Source organism: Trichosurus vulpecula, chromosome 5 (genome assembly GCF_011100635.1).
Source record: "Trichosurus vulpecula isolate mTriVul1 chromosome 5, mTriVul1.pri, whole genome shotgun sequence".
NCBI lineage: Eukaryota > Metazoa > Chordata > Mammalia > Diprotodontia > Phalangeridae > Trichosurus > Trichosurus vulpecula.
Genome location: NC_050577.1, coordinates 5,185,225 through 5,207,485, shown reverse-complemented (window position 1 = coordinate 5,207,485; position 22,261 = coordinate 5,185,225). Strand labels below are relative to the sequence as shown.

The 22,261-nt window shown below is 46.0% G+C and overlaps 1 protein-coding gene across 4 annotated transcripts in view; it reads right to left on the bottom strand.

Moving 5' to 3' along the window:
• Positions 1-22,261, bottom strand: part of PHF14 (PHD finger protein 14) — a 174,348-nt gene that overhangs the window by 28,380 nt on the left and 123,707 nt on the right. For 2 of the 4 annotated variants that reach the window (XM_036759514.1, XM_036759515.1), the window contains exon 17: positions 16,093-16,210. The exons of 1 other annotated variant lie outside the window; for it this stretch is intronic. In XM_036759514.1, coding sequence (XP_036615409.1) covers positions 16,093-16,210 — 118 coding nt within the window. Of the gene's footprint in view, positions 1-15,594; positions 15,748-16,092; positions 16,211-22,261 lie in introns of those variants that run through there. One more of the 4 variants, XM_036759513.1, reaches the window with a different exon arrangement.

Here is a 22,261-nt window from a genome sequence, read left to right as displayed (position 1 = left end):
CTGGATTCCAGCCACCCCACCTCTGCCCCAGCCCGCCACCCCTGTGGGCACCAGAAGCTACTTGTGCCCCGCCCCAAGGAACAGCCTCAGATGCACCTAAATTGAAACAAGGGAAACGACACAAACTTGAAAACCTCAACAAATCGTCCAGAAATCGTCCAGACAGAGCCTGGGAAGTTACCCAGAGAACACAAAGTATGGTGTCCAGGAGGAGCAACAGCTCATCCCATCCTTTTCCGTCCTTCATCATCCCTCCCTTTCCTTCTCACATCAAGCTTAAATGCTACCCCTTTGCCCTGGTCTGGCTGGGCATTACACAAGCTCTACATTCATTTTTAACAGGCTAAAACTGAATTTCAAACAAAAGAGCTGTCAGTTCACCACCCTGATCGATTTGGTGTGGTTCAGGTAGGAGAAGCTCTCTTTACTGGCCACATCCTGAGCTGATCTCCTGCAACAGTGGCCATGGAAGCCCTTCTGGTTTGGCCTGGCCTAATGCATCCAGAGCTAAGCTCCTCTGGGACCGGAAAGTGGCAGAACGTGGAAGGCTGTGCTCTTTTCTGTGGAGATATGGAAGTCACTTTTAACATGGAGAAGATGGGAAGGTGAGGAAGCAAGCCCATGGGCCAGTCGCCTCTGCCTTCTGGACAATCACGAGGGAAGTGGCTTCAACCTCAAAGTCAATATCATAGCCCTCGGGAAAGAAGGTTCAAACATGAGGTCACTTTTCCATCAAAATCAGCAGGTAAAAACGGTATTTTTCCACTACTAGTAAAAATAATTTAGTTTGCCACGCGTGGCAGTCACCCTCTTCTGGCAATAAGCAAGCTTAAGTATCTCCAATAAATGAAGCTCTAGTCCCACTCAGCAGCACCATCTCTGCTGTCCACTCAAGGTCAGACAAGGCTGCCTAACAGGGAAGCTGCTCGGCCTTGTCATCTGGGGTACAGGCCGAACCCCGGGGAAGCAAAATCATTGAAAACAAGGTCTTTGTCACTGGTGTAAAAATTCCTCATCAGCAAGCAGAGCTACAACACAGACACCGAGGACGGGGAGGCCAGTGGAGATACAAAGGAATCCCATCAGGTCACTGTGGTTTTCTTTCTCTACAGCATAAATGCAACTATTTTTTAAAAACCACCTTGGTTCTTTAAAAATAAATAAAAGTTCCATGGACACAAAAGCCAGAAATATCAAGATCTTAATAAACAACTAATTATGAAGGCTGTCCAGGCACTGGACTATAATCGTGAACTTGGATCTCCTATCTTCGAAGCCAATGTTTAGGCGGCTTTATTCAGCTACAAAAAGCCAGGCTGGCAAGCAAGGGCATCTACTAAAAGCACCCAGAGTAAGTACCATCTCTGGTGACCCAGCCACTTTCTTCTGTGTGCATTAGAAAGTGGCTGAGAGGGCCCCTCCTTTATTTGGGCCCCACAGTTCTGTAGTGAGGTTGCCTAATATGGAGCAAGGCTGCTGTATAAGTTAATGGGGAGGTGGAGCAAGATCTGTATTAATGCCAAGCAGTATATCCCTTCTCCTCTATACCCTGCCCCAAAAAGATCACACCAAACATGGACAGTTCATTTCTGCCTCTAGGCATCTCCCCGTAAAGACAAATGCCTTGGGGAGAACACATTAGCCCAAGCCAATTTCCCCTCAAATCTGCACCTCCTCCTGACTTGAAGAGACAATTTGTCAGATTTCCAAGGCTGAAAACATCAGTGGCTTCAGTCTTCCCTACCCCATCCCAACCAATCTTTGATTCTGTCTCTGAATCACTGATCATTCCTCCCCTTCCAGGCAAGGGCTATCCCAGCAGAGCCCTGGAGTAGGCCATGGCTAAGCCCCCTGCATTTGGGGGACCTCCTCATCTCATGGGTTCTGCTGCTCGCCCCTTGAATGACTGTGCTTCAGGGGTCCATGTCCTCTGCCAGGTGAGGGCCCTGGGCTAGGCCCTAGCTCAGCCACTGGGGGATACTCCCAACCCAAGCTGGTGGTCAGCTCTTTCACAGAGACACCACAATGATGAACCTGCAGGGGCTGCAGGGGCATCTTTGTGCTACTCAGACACATAAGGAATCCTCTTTGCAGAGTGACCAGGAGTTATCCTCCAACTGTGCCTTGCCTGAAACACACACAAGCACACACTCAAACACTGACTGGTGCTTCTCTGGGCCTCAGGATGCACTTTCCTCCTAGAATAGCTCCTCCTAGACAGCTCATGAGCTGTCATAGTGGTCATATCAACCCTGGTTCTGTGTCCTGGGCACTGGGGCCACATAGGAGAGATTTGTAAATGCCAGAGGCTGGCAGTCATGACATTTAGGAGAAAATGAAACCAGAGGCTGTTACACTGCCACCTCTTGGGGGGCTTTGGTGGAGGCCCTACACTACCCGCTCTGTTCCCTTCACGCCTCCAACAACCAGCCTGCTGCCGCCCCCCCCCCCCCATTCCCAGTCCAGCCCTAGGAGCCAAGCACTCTGACACAAAGCCAGGAACCATTTCCTCAGGTCTGTGCGTAGATTCGGTCCTAATTCACATCGTGTCACTGGATGCCAGGCTCTAAATCCTACCAAAGTTATTTGCATTTTAAAATAAATAGTTTGCACTTAGGGAGGGCTTATAGATCACAAAGTGCTTTCCTCCTATCAACACCCCAAATACCCGTTTTACAGAGGAGAATTCTGGACTCAGAGGTCGCTGGGCTTAGGCAAGGCCACAGGACCACCAAGTGGCAGAGTCTTTCTCTCCTGTGCCCCCCAGGCTTGGCCAGTGCCAGCAGGGAGTATATGGGAGGAGGCTTCTGGGGGCAGTCAAGGCTTCAGCCTGCCCATAGCCAGAGACTGCGTGCCCACAGAGAGACAGACAAACAGACATATACTGTGCATCTTTGTGCTTTCTTTAGGCTGGGTGACTTCCCAGGGGCCCTTCACACTCTCCAAGAGAATGTCTGCTAAAGCCGAGAAAAAAAAATTTCCTCTCAACAACCATCTGGTTTCCTCATAGTTACTGTACAATGTTGACAACAGAAATGCTGAATCAACTTGGTATTGAAAATGCCCTATTCTGAGTGAAGAAGTGATTTAAAACTTGCTGAATGAATATCTTCTTTTGTCGTCTTTCAGAGATTTTTATTTATTCATTTTGTACATTTGGTCCTACTAGGCAGAAAAAATATTTCAGATGCACTATGCTGCATCGACAAACGGCCTCAGGCACGCTTAAGGTGAACCAAACCAACAAACACGGCCCCCACTTCCCCCAAAAAGGCCTTGCATTACTTAATTGCCACTCAGCAAAACAGAAGTTTAAACTATCAAGGGGGCAGGGCTATCGAACACATCTGTCTGTGTCCATATGCATACACACACGTGTATACACACATCTTTCTACACACACACATACATGTACACGGGTATGGAATGGAAGCCTGCAGACTGAACTCACTACCTACTCACCAGCCAGTGGAGATGCCCAAAGGTCTAACACCATCCATGTGGTTTGGAAGACAGAGAAGGATGAGGATAACACCAGAGCAGTGCAAGCAAAGCGTCAGAGGCACGGCACAGGCCAATGAGAGGGTGAGTCGGGGTGGGGGGCCCGAAGGGGAGAAGAAGGAGTTGGGAATGTCCATCACAAGGGTTCTTAACCTGGAGTCTGTGAATTTATTTTTTGTTCTGAATTTAAATAACTACTTCGATATAACTGGTTTCCTTCATAATCCAATGTATGCTATTTCATGCATTTAAAACCCAGACTCTTCAAGCAACTCATGACTCACAAAAGGCTAAGCTACACCATGATGGGGAAAGACAATAAAGGGGACACTCCCTTGGGAATGGAGTTTGGGAGCTGGGGCAGCGAGAGCAGAAGCAGAAGGAGCTTGGCTTTCACTGGCAGCCACTAAAGGTTTCCTTTACAGATGTTGAGAGGTTTAAAGCCATGAGAAGGTTCATCCAGAAGCAGGAGAGCCAGAGCCAGCAGGAAGAGGTCAGGAGATGGGATGAAGAAGAAGGGGCAGGGTGGCAGACGCCCCGTGAAGTATCGACAAAGTCTGGTGGGCGACTGAATAAAGGGGAGGCTCCAAGACTTTATGCTCTGGTCCCTGATTTTCAGGCCAGAGGCACATTTTAGCAGGATGAGAAACATAATATTGAGCAGAATCCTCTTCTTTCTCTCTCTCTCTCTCTCTCCCCCTCCCTCCCTTCCTTCCTTCCTTCCTTTCAGTTTTCTGGATTATAATAATGCCCAAAGGTATCTTGGAAAATGAAGATGCCTGGCTTTCCTCATTTAGAATGATCTGTGAGTCAGCCATCAGGGAGGCTTCAGGGGAGGGGAGGCCTCCAGAGAGATGGTGCTCAGTCTTTTCTTGGAAACACTCACAAGCGCTCAGGTTTGGAAGCTTGCTAGGATGGCTTCAAGTTTGAAGCCTAGGATTTTAAATGCTGTTTCTCATACCTAAACCCAGAGTTCTTAACCTTTGGTCAGTGTGCTGAAGTCCATGGACCTCTTTTCTGAACAACTTTTCAAATGCATAAAATAAAATATGATTATAAAGGAAATGATACCGAACTCTGACCCTCCAAATGACAAACAATCCAAAGCCGATTCCCGAGCCCAGGGGTGGAGAACCTTGCTCAAATCCTTACTCCACCTCACCACAAGTTCTGCTTTCTGGTCTTCAAGACGGCGGAGAGCTACTCTATCACTCCTCATTGCTTCTATTCTTTGGGCTAAATAATCCTCTCCTAATAAGCCCTATTTTTCACCCTTTAATTATTGTCACTTCTCTCATAAAGAAATCATTAAAAAACACTTTAAAAAATAAAACCCAAAGCCTCTGCCTCATGTGCTGAGTCTCATGTGCTGAGCAATGGCATTTTCCCTCCATAACTCATAATTAGGCTTTGGAAGAACACTGAAAATGATGGACCCAAATAAGCTTGTTTCTAGGAAGCTAAAAGGAAGGAAGGTTTTGGAGCTGAGAGCCTCCAAGGCCCACTCGCTGCTGCATGCAAAATGGAGGTGTTTGGGCTGAAACAGCTTCCAGAACATTCGGGGCTTCTAGTATGGAGAGGGCCAAAAGCAGGGTGAGGGTGGGGGGCTACTTGAAGGAAATGCTTCAGTCACTCCTAACTTAATATTGAAGATCCTGATCTTGGGATTCATTGTCCATACTTTCCAAAAGTGCCTGGACTAGCCTATGAGCTCCTCGAGGGCAATGCCCTGAGCCAATGTTGGAAACCGAGTCAAGGCCTGGGTTTGAATGTTGCCTCTAGACACTTACTGGCTGTGTTGATCCCGGACATATCTTCATGTCCACAAACTGGTGCTAATGATCTGCCTCACTCCATAGGCTCCTGTGGAGAAAGTGCATTCGCTGGCCAACTCCCACGGGAATGGGTCTCAGTGGCGGTGGTGGCAGTGGCAAAAGCAGCAATGGTGGTGGTGCCAATGGTGATAGGACTCTTCCATACAATGCTTAGGGTAGTGCTTCACTCAATGAGTTCTGGTCATAGTTGTTAAGGATTCCCTCTGAGGCATATTGAATCAGGCACTGGCCAACCAGATACCAACGGGAGATGTCTACTATACTGACAGGCCAAGTATCTGGAAAGTAACAGAAAACCTCCCCAAATGAGTCCCACCTGATGACTACCCTCCCCATCCTGATTCCTATGGACAAGAGAGATACTACAAAAAGAAACCTAGAAAGATTACAAAGACCGTCTGGGTAAAGAATGCAATGCTCATCTTCCTGGCTCTAAGGACTGGCTGAGAGAACTGGGAATCTCTTAACAGAAGAAAAGCAGCAGCATCTCTGGGAGTATCTGGAGGGTAGTCACATGGAAGAGGGTACAACTTGTTTGACTTGAGTCCAGAGGACAGAGCTTGGAGCAGGGGGTTGGAAAAAAAAAGCTAACTTTGGACTGGGCGTGAGGAAAAGCATCCTAATGCTAAGGTCCTGCAGGAAGTCCAGTGCCTGCCTCGGAAGCTCCTCGATCTCAGGGCCTGTCTTCATTTTCAGTGTCCCAAGTTCTTAACGCGGAGTAAGCATTTACTGAATGTTTTTTCATCCTTAGCAAGCCCCTCTTCATTTCATGCCTAGCATGTGCACCTTCCTCCCCTTCCTTTGCCATCCATTCATTCATTATTCATTCATTCACTGGCACCAGTGACTCAGGTTTGAAGCGTCCAGGGAGACTGACTCTCTTATCTCTCTGCACATCCATTTAGTCACTCAATCCTATAGCTTTTCCTTCTTACATCTCTCCATTTATCTCCACCTTTGCATTTTCAGTGCAGCTACTAAGAATAGCCTCCTAAAGTGTCCTAACCGGTCATCTCTCTCCTCTGTTCTTGGCCAGGCTACAGGAACATCCCTCAAGGTGGCTCTGGCCATAGATACAGTCCAAAAATACAAGTGTAAAAATCATGGTATAAGCCAGAGGTGTTAGCCCAAATCGGACTGAAATGTAGCTGGGAAATGTTTAACAAAAAAAGTAAAAATACAATAAAACAGATAATGTTAATGGTTTTCTGAGTCAACATGTGGCACAGGGATCAGTTTCTATTTGAATTTGACAACACTGGTATTATAAACCACCTTCTAGTGGTAGTCAATGAGCAATATATCCAAGTAGGTACAATCCAGGTCACGGTTTGGTGTTCAAAGCCCTTCATGATCGCCCTCCACCCCACACCTTCCCACTCTCATTCAGCCCTCCGCTTCCCCACCCCCTACTCTTTGATCCTGTCCCCGAACACTACCCTTCTGCTCCTGGCCCCAAGCCCTCCAGGCTTCTCTGGCTTCCTTCAGATTCCATCTCCAAAATATCCAGTCTATATCTTGTTTGTAATCAATTGTTGGCTTGTTGTCTACCCCCTTTAGACTGCCTCAAGGGCAGGGCCTGTCTTTCGCCCTGTGCCTAGAGCATCTCCCTCCCTCTGACATCAGAGCACTTCCCAGATCCTCCACTTAAGGAGGGCAGCCAGGGCAGTTACCTCATCACGTCCCAACTGGCTGCAGGATTTCCTTAGGCCACCACTGCTGGATACGCTTCTTCTCTCTCCCTCACCCCACTCCCTCCAGGTTCCTTTTATGTTCTATTACCTTCCCTCATTAGACTGTGGGCTCCTCAAGGGCAGAGATCTTTTGCCCTTCTCCACATCCCTAGAAGCAGTTAGGACAGTATATGGCACACAGTAGGCACTTAATAAATGTTTACTACTTTCTGCTTAGAATGCCAATGGCTTAGAGTCAACTTCCAAATGTCTTTTAACAGAAAATCTGAAAGCCCTATTTTCTATAAGGCCAAAATGAAGTGGCCTAATTTGGTCCAGCTTATTTGCTCCTGTTATCAGTTATGTTTTTTGTTTACAAAGAGACCTGATCGCAGACTTAGTGTGGCCTAGAATGCCCCTACCCCACAGGAGTCGAAATAACATTGTGTGAAGATGCTGAGACTTGGCTAGAGCTCCTGCCTCAGACCTTGTTCTTGCTCAGGACTGGAGTCCACAGCCTGGTTTTCTCCCTAGGGACCATCAGCACATCCCACCACTGATGACCCAGGCTCCTGGTACCACCTGCTGGTGTGATGTGGGTGCAACCCGAACAATGGAGAGCCTTCAGAGTCAGATGGGTATCATGGGTGCCAACTTACAAGCTCTATCCTGGGATCCTAAAATCTTGCAAATACTTCATTTCATGCTCAAAATGCATGAATACATGGGGTGGGAGGTGGAAAGCGAGGGGAGGCATTGGCTCTGTTAAGAAAATTTCCCTGGAGAAAGCTAGACATTTCTGTGGTTAAAATGAAGAAAATCTTATACCAAATGGCAGAGGGAAAACAAGGTGCCGCTCCACAGATCCTAGAGATCATCTGGCACCTCGTGCATATGACTTCCTTCTCATTCCAGGATGGTTCAAATTAAGGATCTCTGTCACTTTGATTAAAAGCAAAGACTCAATGTGCTGACAGATAAGGGGGTTTACTTGAGTTGTCTTGTCACTGAACCCAAACCACGTAGAAACCACGGATTGACATGATTCACAAAGTTGTTTGATGTGAGTTACAAAGACTCCAAACACCTGTGATTTCACTAGGGCAGACTCCCTTCATCAGCTGACGCAGGATGCCTCTGTGCCTCTGAAGACTATCTTTGTGAACTGCCATACCTCAACACCAGATTAATTAGCCCCCTTACGCTACTGAGGATGGTCCAAGCTCATTGAGGGCCTGAAAGAATCTGTTCAAAAAGCCCAGGTCCCTTCCCACCATCAGGTGATGAGGAATATGAAGGACGCTGGTGTAGGCAGATTAATAACAACAACACACATTTACTAAGTTCAGGATCAAGGTCCTAAAATATCTTCTTCACAACAATCCTATGTGGTAAGAAGTAAATGTTCAAATATTACTTAAGCATCTTAATTTTTACTAGATATAAAGGGAGATTTTCTAGAAAATTACTGAATTCATATGGCTTCAGATGATGGGAGGACATCCCTGAAGATCTCATCATTTCACACTTTAAAGATTCACAGCATAAAATGCACTGATACTGCCTGAACTTTTCAAAGTGACTATAAAAAAATGTAACCTCTATAAGCATACACTAAAGAGTTTCAAATCATTGAAGCAAATAATCATTTGTAACCATTATCAAAAGGTACATTTAGCAAAAAACCCAACTTAATTCCCATCAGAACATAACAGTGTAACATAAACCTTTAAGAAACCTTCAGAGAAAACATTAAGAATTCCTGCAACTTGGGTGACCAGACTTTAGATTACAACATGTTAATCTGGTGTAAAAGAAATCAGGAGTAGCATACTGAAGCCAGTAGCACCAAGGGTCCAGATACTCAAGAAGGAGTTGGCCAAAGTTGGGACTGAAGACGGACACATCACCATGGAAATCAAGGGCTCCCTTCCAAAGTCCATTAACTCCTTAACAGCCTAAGAATGAATGGGGGAAGTAGCCCTAAGCAGTTTGTTCTCTGAGTAGATCGCTGTGGATTTAATTATTCAAGTCCGCTTGTAAACACTGTGTTCTCACACTGCCTAGACCAAAGCAGGCCTGAACCGTCCTGGCCAAGGGAGAGCCAACGTGGCCGGCAAGCCTCTACTGTCTGTTCTGAAATAGGGAATTTCAAACTTTACTGCCAGCGTCAAGCATGAAAAGGTAGGACTGGACTCAACTCAGACACTCCAAGGCCTACCATGGTGAGGTCGATAAAGGGACATAACCTGATCCCTTTCCCACTGTCCCCATGCAGGTTCAATAGACTCGATTTTGCTAGGGCTGCCTAAATAACTCATACTAAAAAGTGGCAATTCCTTTAAGACAGGGCTTTCTTTAAGAGAATCACAAAACTTGAGGGCAGAAAGGAGCCTTGAGAAATCACCCCATCACCTTCAGGGCACAAGTGACCTTAATCAGTTCAATGCTTGACCAGTGAATTCTTTCTCCACGCCCTCTTTGGTAGCAGGAGAGTGAACAGAACACATTTTCTACTAGCACATTTCTCATCCCATCTCCCTTCTTTCCACTCAGAGGCATCCTCCCCAGCCCCGTACAGGACCTCAGTTACCACTAGCCTACGCTTCTGGAACGGTCTCTCTTCCTTGATCAAGTCTTCCCTTTCTGATCCTTCTTTCACCCAACTGTCAAAGAGATTTCTGTAAAGGACACGAGTGACCTCATCACCCCTCCACTCAATCAATTCCTGGCTCTACTTATTCCCGCCAGTATCAAACACGAACTCCTCTGGCGGTGAAAGAGGCCACAACCTGGCCCCCTCCAACCGTCCCCATTGCTCCCCTTCCTGCACGCAACCGTCCAGTCCAACTGGCCTCCTTGTGGGTCTTCCTCATACACACACAGCACAGCATGCCCTCGAATGGCCAGTCTCCCAGGACTCCCTGTCTGAAATGTACTCGACCTTCAATTCTACCTGCATAGCCCCTGGTATCCTGTAAGACTGTGTACAAGGGCCATCTCCTACCCAAGCCCCATCCTGATGGCCCTTGGTGCCAGGGCCTGTACCTATCTTGCATACAGCTATGTATCTGTGGTTGCACCCTATAGAACGGAAGCTTCTTGAGGGCAGGGACTGTTTGATTTTTGCCTCTGCATCCTAAGGTCTACCACAGCGCCAGGAAAAGAGCACACACTTAGCAGATGCTTGCTAATTGACATTCTAATAAGAATGCTACTGATGCTGTTTGTAAAAAGAAAGCCTTCAGGTCAGAACCAAATTTGAGATTTCCTCTGTCCAGGCTGTCCTGGTGACACAGTCCTTTCCACAGCACTTTCTCCAACAAGCCTTTGAAGCGCCCAGAGCACTTAGCACCTGAGGCCTCCTGGACCTTCGGTTGGCTGCTTCTTCCCAGAGGCCTTGGCCAAAGACATCCCCTCCTTTCCCAGGCTGTACTGCAGACCCATCTCCACACAATGTGTTCTATCATGATCCAGTGCTGGTACCCTCTCTCTACTTCCGTCTCCCTTTCTCTCTCTGTTTTGGACACTGCCCTTTCTTCTACAAACATGTGCAGGTCCCGTATTATACTAAAAACAGGCCACCCCCCAAACCTGCTCCCAACCCAGCTGTCTCCCCATCCTCTTATCCCCCATGCACTCCACTTCCGACACTCAGGCTGTTTCTGCTGCCACCATCCCGCTCACCCTGGCGCTTCCGACCCTACCCCACAGGTGCAGCACCAGACCTCTCTACCCCAAAGGGAGCTCCAGCAGTGAATGTAGTGAGTGCAGAAAAGAAATCCAAGGCAGCTCCTTCCTGGCAACTCTACCATGAGGTGTGAATTCAGGCACCTACATCACAGAGCTCTCCAGCTAGGATCCCAGGTCTGTGGCGATAACAGCAGCCAACACTGTTAAGTTTTACAAAGTGCTTTCTTTATATACATGATCAAACTGAGAAACAAATTTCAACCTAACATCAAATAAAATGCCCAGGGCCAAATGAACATTTAAATTATACATATAAAATCTTATTTTATGAGCAAGTTAAATGCTTTAAGTTTTAAAGGGCATTTGAAAGATAATTCATTTTTATTTCATATTTTTAATAAATCTTAATAATGAATAAAACCCAGACATTCAATTTCCAACATTACCTAGCTCAATTAAACTTGCTTGTTTAATGTATTGCAGCAAGTTATACCTTTGAGAAATTGCCCTGACCTCTTCTCAAGAGAGAGGCAGAATGCTCAACGAATGCTTTGCAACCCAAATGACGAACAACATCCCCCTCCCCCATTCTTCCTCCCAGCTGGTACGCCAGGCATTGTGGGGGTGGGGGGAAGGGTCAGAGACATTTTCTGTAGAGGACTTGAATGAGCATTCTACACGCACGCACTCACAATTTATCACCACTAAAGGAGCGCAACCCAGCAGAAAGATCACATGAGAGTGACTGCATAAAGTCTCTGGGCTAAGGCGGCTCATCTCAGAGCAGGAGGATAATGACCTGTCATGTATACTCCACAGCTCTTCACAAAACAGATCTTAAACCAAGATGAAAGACTGGAGGAAAATACCATAGCCCAGGCACACCACGAACATGATGGATGGTTACACCCTTACCCTCCCCGGCTGGAAAAGCAGAGCTGTAAATTGGGGAAAGCAATTTTAAAGCAAATATACATATGTGTTCATTTAAACATATCGAAACAAGTCCTTTGTCTTCATTTTCAAGATAGGGAGATGCTGTCGGACCATCCATGGCATACACTCACACTGGAAAACATTGTCATCTAAGAAATAAATGCTACAGGAACGCAATGAAAAAAAAATCACGCTTTCCTTTCCTATCTGCTGAATAAATGCAGAATCTGATTTTTAAATGTCCTCGTGGTGCAACATCCAAATAGGTGGGGGATTCTCTTGGCCTATAATGAAAGCTTAAACAAATGCTAATGACCTAAAATTCAACTGAGGAAATAAAGGCAAAGGGGAGGTACTGAGGATGAAATCTGCAAAGACAAAGAGAAACCTCAGAGGGCAGAGAAAAGCAAGCGTCCAGGAAGTGGCTGGAATGCATGGAACCCCCAGAAGACAAAAGGACAAGAAAGGGGGCGAGGAGAGTGCGAGCACAAGACCAGGTCCTGTTCTAGCAAAGTAAGAGGCAAGAGCAAGGGCTAGGAAGCATGGAGACCACAAGCACCCATCTCAGACAGAGAGTCAAGTCTGATGAGGAAAGTAGAACTCCAGCATCCCAGGAGGTCTGGGATCTCACTAAACTGGAAGCTCCCTTCACGGCTGCAGGTTGCAGTCCATCCATAACACCCCATGCTCTATTCTGACTGCCCATCGGCCATCACTTAACCTCCACACAAGACCAGAGAATCTTCTCTTTCACCATAAGTTGCCCAGATGCCTGTGGTTGCTGTGCTTCTTCCCAGGTCCCCTGGGAAGTCATACATCACCATCCCCACTGAGGAAGAATTCTCTAGGGCTCGTGCAAATGGGTCTCTCTGGTATGGATAGCTGGGCCGAACTTCTCTGAGTGGTGACAGACTGGATGCAACCAACAGAAACTAAGCCACAAACTTTTCCCTGGCAGCTCTGGAGGACGACAGGCAGTAAGTGAAAAAAGACTCAGCCCACACTTGTGTGACTGTGGGTGTGATGTCAAGTGCTTGCTCGCACGCTGACTAAACTGCTTATCCGAGAAACTGTCCCGTTAGGTCACAGCATCCCTGGGGCTTGGGGAGGCTCCTCTGCCAGGGAAAAAGGTGATGGGATTAGAAGGAAGGACTCCTAAGTTTGTTTCTCCGAATCTGCCCTGAAGGCCCAGGTTCTGTGAGATGAGAATTCCCCTCAGCCCTTGGTGTTGAGCACCTCATCACACACAAGTGATAGGAAGACGGACTGGCAGAGAAGCTGCTGCCCTTGTGCCCAGCAGCCAAGTCCTCATCAGTCCATTCTCTGACAGACAAAAGGAGACAGGAACAGGCTGCTCAGAGTCTGGGTGTCATGGGGCACCCCAAGAAAAGGCAGGCATCTGTAAAGCAGCTGTCGGTTTTAGGCCATGTGGCCTGGAAGCACCTGACATGCCACTGGCTCAGCAGAGGTAGAGGCTCGTCTGAAGGGTGATGTTGAGGGGAGGGAGGGAAAGGTAGCCAAAGGGGCAAGCTCCAGGAGATGAGGGGCACACCCAGAGCCTCCATGGTTCAGGCTCCCAGGTCTTTGGTAAAAGGAGGATGGTAAGGATAGCAGCATTCAGTGAAGGTTCTAAAAATATGTTCTCACTGGGTCCTAACAACAGCCGCGGGAAGCACGTGCTGTTGTTATCCCCACTGACAGCTAAGTAAACTGAGGCAGCCAGCACTTCAGTGACTTACTAGGAAATGTCTGAGGCTGGATTTGAGCCCAAGACTTCCTGACTGCAGGCCCAGTGCTGTGTCTCCTGGGCCCCTGTAACTCCTGCCTCACAGGGCTGCTTGTGGGATCCAATGAACTGATGTAAATAAAGGCTTCTGTAAGCCCTAAATGCTTCCATCCACATCAGCTGCACAGTGGCTTGCTTGAGATCAGCCAGTTAACAAAATGACGGTGACCCCCAATCTACGTCCTCTTCCCTCCCATTGTCCACTGGCTTCCTCTTACATATGGAATGTGGAGCCTCGAAGAAGAAGAAAAGGATGCCATTTTTTCAAAAAGTAATCCACTGTGCAGCCAACTGACCAGCTCCCCTGCTCTGCCTGGCCCTCCCTCCCCAGATCACTGGCCCATCCACTGGCCCACTTCCTTCCAGTCGGCCATCTCCCCCATACTCTTCACTAAGCGGGAGAAATCTCATCCCCTCAAAGAATTTCTTAATGAGTCACAATTTCTACTCAGAAAAAAAGGAAAAAAAAAAATAAAAGAAGCTTTATTAAATTTCCTTCAAGGAGAATACCTGATTTCCTTTATGGAAATCCAATTTAGGATCAATTCAGGATTTAGTTTGCCTAAGTTAAGGAAAAAAAAAGAGGTAACTAGTGTTTCCCCAGCACTTTAGACTCTGCAAAGTCTTTTATCCCACATTCCCTCATTCACACTTCACAAGCTTGTGAAACTGAGGCTCCCTCACTGAGGTTAAATGACTTGATTGTGGTCCTCCTGTCTCCAAGCCCCACATGCCTTCTGTCAACTGATACATGCTGCTGCTTCCCTTCCCTAAAACGTTTGCACCAATTCTTTAAACAGCGACAACATATTTTCTCTTTATAAGATCAGCAAGAAAGTTATGGATCTCGCCCACTATGATGCTTAAAATCTTTTATTCCCAAATACCTCAGAGGTTACCACTGACAAAATCAATTTTATTATTTTCTGGTCAGCATCACTACTATGAAAATGACCATCTGAGCAATAAACATAATAAGACCATAAAGGAAGGAATAATTTCAAATTTAAAAAACATTAAGTTTCATATTTAAAAATTATAGTTTATAAAATTTTTCCATGGAAAAAAGACACAGTAGTCTTCCTTACAGAAACTGAAAATGTGATTCCAAGTCTCTCTGTTCTTGCAGAAGAATGTGACGACATTCACCCACCCTGGATTTTGGATTTGGAAGAAAGACCAAAAGCTGAGCATTTCAAACGGAGAGAAGTAAAAAAAAGACCAAACCAAACAACCAAACATTCCTTCCTACTGCACATCCCTCAGCTCCAAGAAGCCTCTTTTGGTGGAAGGCAAGGAGTTTTCTGTGTTTTTTCTGAGTCAATACAATCAGTTTTTGACTATACAAGCACATAGACAATACTGTTTGCCTTGCAGAACACAAATCTGAAATGAAGTGTGAAGGGTTGCTTCTCAATTTTGGGAAATAGATGGTCACAAAAGCATATTTCCTTAGGCTTTATGCCAGGAAGGGCATATGGGACCAGGGGTGAGAGAGCAAACGGCTCTTGGCCCTCTCTGAGTCCCTGGCTGCTTAGAAAGCCAACTGAAGTAGCAGCTGCTGACCACTAGGAGGCAGCCCAAGCCCACACACAGCATCCCTCCAGTCCCCTCCCAAATAGTACATCTCCAGCATCACCAAAGGAACAAGATTCCCCTCATCCCTTCTGTAGCATTCATCAGGCAGTGAAGCTGAAGATGACCATGGCCAGACCCTGCCTGCGAAGAGGCTCAAGCCCCAATGTCTCTCCCTGTGTGCCCCTACTTCCTTCCCACGAGAGCCTGCGGCTGAAGCCTCACACTGACCAGCTGCTGAGGAGGCCAGACCTTCAAGGCCCATTTGGAGTCCCCCAAGAAGGGCCATCCCAGGGAGGGCCAACAGCCCACGCCCAGTGCCTGCCCTGTCCTTCCTCTGTCCTGTGGAAGGAAGATTTTCAGAGCCCATGGGCAGCCCGGAGGCCACAAAGCCTCCCCACAGGCTCGCTTTACAGTACACGGTGAGGCTTAGGAAGTACTTAAGAAAGTGGCTGGTATGGGTGAATATGAAGAGGGCTTCAGGATTTCAAGTCCAAAAGGAGTGATTTCTACGATTTGTTTAAAATTAGAAACACATAAGCTCAGTGCAAGTTTATTTGTGCTGGAATTAGTTACAGCGACACTGTAGAAAAACACATCGAAGCTTTTGTTAAGCAGGGCCATTAAGGGACTGGGATGAAAAGGCCACAGGGCCAGCGTGTTCTGAAGAACTGTCAGGAGAACAGGGAGCATGACCTTTGTGCTCCTTCCTGGACACTCGGGGTGGCATATTCTTGCCCTGGAACGCCTGGGAGGGGAAGGACCACAAGTAACAAGTACATGCTTGGGAGGGTGCCTGAGCAATCTCCTCCCGGCCTAGGGCCCCAGTGCCTTCCCTGCACACACGCACACACACATGTACATGCACACACACGTATGTGCACACAGCCAGCCATTTCCTCAACAACAAACACAAAGAGAACCCAGTCTGGGTGAATGAACACTTTTCCTCCCTCCTACCTGGCAGCACACTCTTTCAGGGTCTGTCTGTCCCAAAGGTGCATATGCACCCCATGTGCCCAGAGCCAAGGGCAGGAGCAAGCAGGCCAAGCTGCCGCCCCAGGAGGGCCAGCCGGGGGCCTTTCTCACTTACTTTGGAAGACGTGGAGTCACACTCCTGGCATATCCATCCATAGCCTGTTTGCTTAGGAGACTTTTTCAGGGGGGGGTCCAAACAGCCCAAATGGTAGCAGAGTCCGCATCCATCACACCTGCGGGGGAAACAGGGAGACTGTATTTCTGCATCGAGTGAAGTGGCATGTCTGAGGCGGCCGGCAGGTGGGCAGGCCGGGCCTCCTCGACCCCCTGAAGCACTCCTTCCTCCGCTCACGACAGGGTGGCCAAAACAACACAGACAATGCAGAGACCCTCAACCTCAAGCAGACGTGTCAAGCAAAACAAAGTGCGACAGCCACAATAAATACTAACAAACTGAAATCATTTCGAAAACTGCAATAACAGAAAGGTTGGCGCCCAGTGGAGGGCCACATGCATGGCGGCCACGGTCAGCCACAACACTTTCAGTTACGAAGGACAAAGTTAGGTGTTTCCCCATAAGTGAATAAGGACAGTGAAAAACCTCCAGGAGGCAGGAAGAGTCCGTTTCTATTGCTGAGAACATTCCAACAAACCAAACGTGGCCTCTCCAGGATCTGTAGAACTCTGGGCCCAGTCTCTTCTATGTGGACCCGAAACCAGGGCTTTACAACTAACATTTCTCTCTTTATTCCCAAGGCAAACTTCACAGGATCTGTTTTGCATGCTCTTAATTTTACTTTTGTTCTAACATAGACAACATACTAATACTACATAATACTATTTGTCAGTGTCTCATTTTAAAAAGAAATAAATCCAAGACAATTTTAATAAGAAAGGTGAAAATTTGGTATTATTATTGACTTATAAAAACCTTGCTGGCTCCTGCTGTATTAGATTTCAAAAGTTCCAGTCTCTCTCTATAAAACTACTGTAAGCTTATTAACATTCCTTTTGATAGTGTTTACCACCTACAGTTCACAAAATTTAAACTATCTATTTCATCTCTCTGCTGCTGACAACCTTAGTCTCCTAGCAAATAACTGCCTTGTTATGCTTTGCACAAAAATAATTTTATATCAGATGGAGTAACAAGGGAAAAGTGTTACACCGAAGAATGGAAATTCATCCATCTTATGGAGAAGGGTAATATTCCTCACTTTATTTGCATATTCCCGGGGTTCTTTTTCATTAAAGGAACAATTTCTCAAAATGCATTCTGTCTGAGTCTATTTATTGGGGTCTCTTGACTGTTTAAATTTAAGCTTTGTAAACTAAAAAAACTAGGGGAGGAAAAAATCAACTACACCAAACTTGTTAGAAGAATAAGGACTGGGGAGAAGAAAATCGCAATTGCTATTGGACAGTAAATTGAGTTACCTTTCTTAGCAAAGAAGGCCACTATCCACTCTCGCAAATAATACTTAGGAAAAAACTAACTATGGAAAAGAAAGATTTCCAACTTTCAATACCTCAACTTCCACATTAAAAAGTGCCCTAATAAATACCCCGTCACCTCAAAACGGATTGGCAGGAGCACAGAGCTAGTCAGAGGTGTGGGGAATGTTCCAAGCCTCAAGCCCAGGCACCTGAATGAAAGCTGATTGCTTCACAGACACTAACCCTGGACTGAGGTCAGGGCATTCTTTTCTCCAGCACTTAGAAAAGGAGAGAACTTATCACTCTGAAAACATTTGTTTTCTAAAGCTTCCTATCACAATACAAGAACAATGAGATACTCTGGAATAACAGCTAGTCACTATCAGGCTAAGATTAATATAAATATGATCTTTAAATCTTTGTAAGTTTCATAAAACAAACAAAAAAAATATCAGCAGTCCCCCTCCCCTCCCCATAAGAAAGATCTGGAAGAACAAACCAGATGCTGCTTCCCTGGGTGGACTGGGCCCTGACAGAATTGGCTTTCAAAGTTCTGGTCATTCCTCTATCTGAGGCAGTACAAGACAATGCCCAGGACTTTGGTTTGACTCCCAGCCTGGCTCCTTAGCTGGTGCATGGCCTTGGGCCAAGCCCGTCCCCCTGGGCCTCAACTCCTTACCTCTAAAATGCCTAGGTTACAGTGGTCCCAGAACCTCAGACCCACAAGCAGTTCATCTGTCAGAGACTTAATTTCCTTTAGAGGTTTAAATCTCTGTTACCTAGACACGTGAAGAATGAATGTTTCTGGATTGCTCAACTTTCCAGACAGCTCTTGAGGGACTCCGCTAGTTCAGCACCAAACGTTTAGAAATGTTTTCAGACAGAAATGCTTCAAGAATATGCTCCTGCATTTTTGGAGTATTCTGACTATCGCCTGATCCTTTTTCAGTGACCCAAGGTCCTCACTAAAGACCCCATAATTGACCTGGGCCTACTTTTGTCTCTCTGCAATTTCTACCCACTGCTCTCACTTCTGCCCCTAGAGCCAACAAAGAACTGGCCTTCCAAGCTGAGAAGCTCGGGGCTCAGCTACTTCTTGGGACCTGGAATGTCCTTAGATGCCAGCATTTTGAGAGCTGGGAGAGTGATCAGCACTGTTTTCTGGTCTTCTTCCTCTTGGTCCCCCGGGCCAATGCAGACTAGGTCAGAAGGGCGGGTATGCCTTGTGCCATGTGCCCATTTAGTATGGGAATACTAAAGGACTGTGCCCTGAAACACTGAACCTCTGATACTGGACGTCTCTGAGCTTTTATTTTCTGATCTGCCAAATGGGGTCAAGGAAGCCCACAGGCCCTGACTCACAGGTGTTTTGTGAGGCTCCAATGTGAGCATTTGGACACTTTTAGAGCCCCTCCCTGTGTTCCTGCCTGTAATTGTCAGTGACACAGCCATTCATCTGAAACGGCAGCACATTTAACCGAATGACACCTCAGAGCCCAGTCACTAGACCCTGAAGCATCTGACCTGCAGACAATGGAAGGGTGGCAGCACCTCCAATAACCTATCCCTTTGGGCCCGAGCTCCAGACAGATTTGCATCCTTCCCAGGAAGTCAAATGACAGTATGCCAGGTGACTGAGGTCCCTTCCAGCCCCAGAGCTGAACGAGTACTGGACTATGGGGGAGCCCTTGAAGTTCTGAACTCTGAGGAGGGGTTTTAGGAACCCTTTTAGGGGCGAGTTTTTCTAATGCTAGCTGGAAATGCTCAACTGGTGGGACATTTTATTGATGCGGATTGCTGAATCCTACAATCTCAGAGCTGGAAGGCCCCAGAGGCCTTAGGAACAAGGCCCCCTGAGAAGCAGCTAACAAATGACTGTCCCACTTGGGGGAAGGGGACCCCATAGTCCACAACATTATTTAGGGCTAGGAAGTTTGTTCTGACATCAAGTCTGATTCTGCTTCTTCGCTGCTCCCCACTCCCCCTGTTTGGCCAATTCCTCTCTCCCATGGCAGCTTTTCAAATATTTTAAAGGGAGCTGTGAGATCCCCTCCTAAACCTTTTCTTCTCCAGGCTAAATAGCCTCAGTTCCTCCAAATGCTCCTTTTATGTAAAGATTTTGGGTTCAGGGAGAACATAACATTAGTTATGTCAGAGATGATGAGCACGGACCGGAGAAGACTTAAAAGACTCCAGAGTCTCTCATCTCTTCATTCCCTCTACAATTCTAGTTAATAAACTGGTTAGCTGGAGCTTGGGGATTAAATGGCAAAGACAAATAGTGATTAAAGGATCCACCAAAACCTACAAAGACCAAATTTTTCCCCAAGAGAGGGATTGCCTTTATATTCTTGGCCATTTAAAATTCAGATGAATCCAACTTTAACATAAACACACACACAGAGTCATGTAATGCAGATGACAATGGCGGCTGGTGTTTATAGGATACTTTGAGGCTGACAAAGTGCATCCATGACATTAGCTCAAACTATCGTCACAGAAACTCTCAGAGGCAGGTACACCAAGTGGGATACTTTCAGGGAGGTCGTGGTTTACACCAACAGGCACCAAGTACCAGAGACAGCTCCCAAATTCATATCTCTGCTAAGTTAAGGGTTTTCCCCCATGATCCCCACTGCCTCTTCCTGAAAGAGAGAGAGAAAGATAGGATAGGTAGATGGATGGTTGGATAGGGACAGACAGAAAGATGGAGGGATGGATAGACAGATGGATAGAAAGATGGATGGATGATGGATAGATAGGAGGGATAGATAATGATAGATTAATGGATGGATATAGACAGAGAGAAAGATGATTATAGACGGACAAATTAGAGATGACAAATGAATGGATAGATGGATGAGAGACAGATGGATGAAGGACAGACAAATGATCAGCAGACGTGCAGATGTAGTTGGATGTATCTGTATGTAAAGAGATAAATATTTCTATACAGTTATCTTTTAATCTATGTAGACAATATGAACAATTTGGTGTAATCGATAGATTTCAATGTCCAATAAGTTCAAGAGGAGAACACAGCGGAACATGGCAGTCCCTAAAGCAGAGGCAGTCCTTAAGCTTTCTCCCAAGGAGAAGTGTGATCTCCAGAAAAAGGAAGGTGACTATGGACTGCTTCTGCCTCCAGTCAGACTACTTCTGGAGCACTGTATCTCGCTCTGGGCACCACAATTAGTAAGACTGAGGGGAGAATATCCAGGAGGGCACCTGAGGACCACCTGGAGGAACAGGGCTACCGAGACTGAGGAGAAGATTCAGGATATAGAACAGAAGGCTTCAAGTAGGTGAAAGACTAACACGAACTGGACCTGCTTGACCCCAGAGACAGAACTAGGAGCAGTGGGCAGAAATTCCACAGAGGAAGACTGGAGGCTTCCAGTAGGGAACAATGTCCTCCCCATCAGAGCTGTCAAGATAGTGGAATGGATTACCTCAAAGAATGGCGGGTCTTCCCTCACTCGATGTCTTTCAGCAAAGGTTGGACCTGCTGGTTGGGAACACTGTCGAGGTGATTCTTGGTCAGGTATCGGCTGCTCGAGGACGCCTCTAAGGTACCTTCTAATGTTGGAATTATGGGCTTCTTAGACCGTGTTTTAACCAACCTCTAGTTACATGTGGAAGGGTTAGGGCAGCCTATTCTGGGAAACTGGGCAACAAATACTAAAAAAACACTGCTCTGTATGCCAGTAACAGAAATACCCAATGTGGAAGGCCATGACTGTGCCCAAGTGTGAAAAAAGGAACACCAAAGACACAAAACAGAGACACCATTAGCAGCCCTGCACACCCATCACTCTACTTACCAACAGGGAAGCCCAACAGTCTGTATTAACGCCCTCATGGCTACCCACAAAAAAAGGTTTTATTTTGGTTATAAAATTCCATTAGCTGTACCATGAATAAAGATAGTCTTCCAGAAGGCATGTAATAAGCACTTCTCCGTAACTTAATCACCTAGCACAAAGCTACCAGGTAAAAGGAGAATGAGAAAAAGGGCAGTGATCTGCTGTGATTTGGGGTGGGTTTTTTTCAAACGAGGCATTTACTTCACATGTTGCTGAAATAATCTCATCACACAAAATGAAAAATTTCTTCCATTTCTTCTCTATTATGTTTAAAAACAACTGGATTAAATTTTGAAATGTGTACTTTAGAAACTGTGTCTAATAATGATTATTATGCTGATTGGAAAAAATGTATTAAAGACAAATATGCCCATTAATAGCCATATGTTGATAGTGGCATGTGATATCTCATAATCCAATTCTTTTTTGGTGATTCAAGGGTAAAAATATCAAGTATCAAAATTAAGAAGTTGCTTTTTTTAAAGACTAGAATAAAACAATATTTGGGAAGTGAAAGGTTTATTATATTTTTAAGGAAGTGTTCTTACAGCATCAAACTGTGACTACACAGATTAATAGAGTATATTGTTTTTAATTTGCAAAATGAGATCTGAATTCTACTTCTTCGTCTAATTACAGAGGGAACCTGATTATTTAATTAAATTCCTACTAAATGCACACATCAAGATATGATTCCTTAAGGGGGATAAAGGTAAGTTTAGCTTCTTGGGTTTCAAAAACAACCGTGGAGTGGCCTCATGTCTAACATTGCAGGCCTTCATTTATCAAAAGATAATCACCAAATAAGACTACTAGTCCACAAAAAAGATAAAGAACAGAATTAAAATGTAAAAGAGAACGACATCTTTTGGATGGCATATGATAAAGCTGTGTAGTAAATTTCCATTGAATTCCTTTCAAAAAAAAGTAGCAGGAGGATCCCAAAATGCCCTCATCACCCCCTCACAGTAATAAATACAT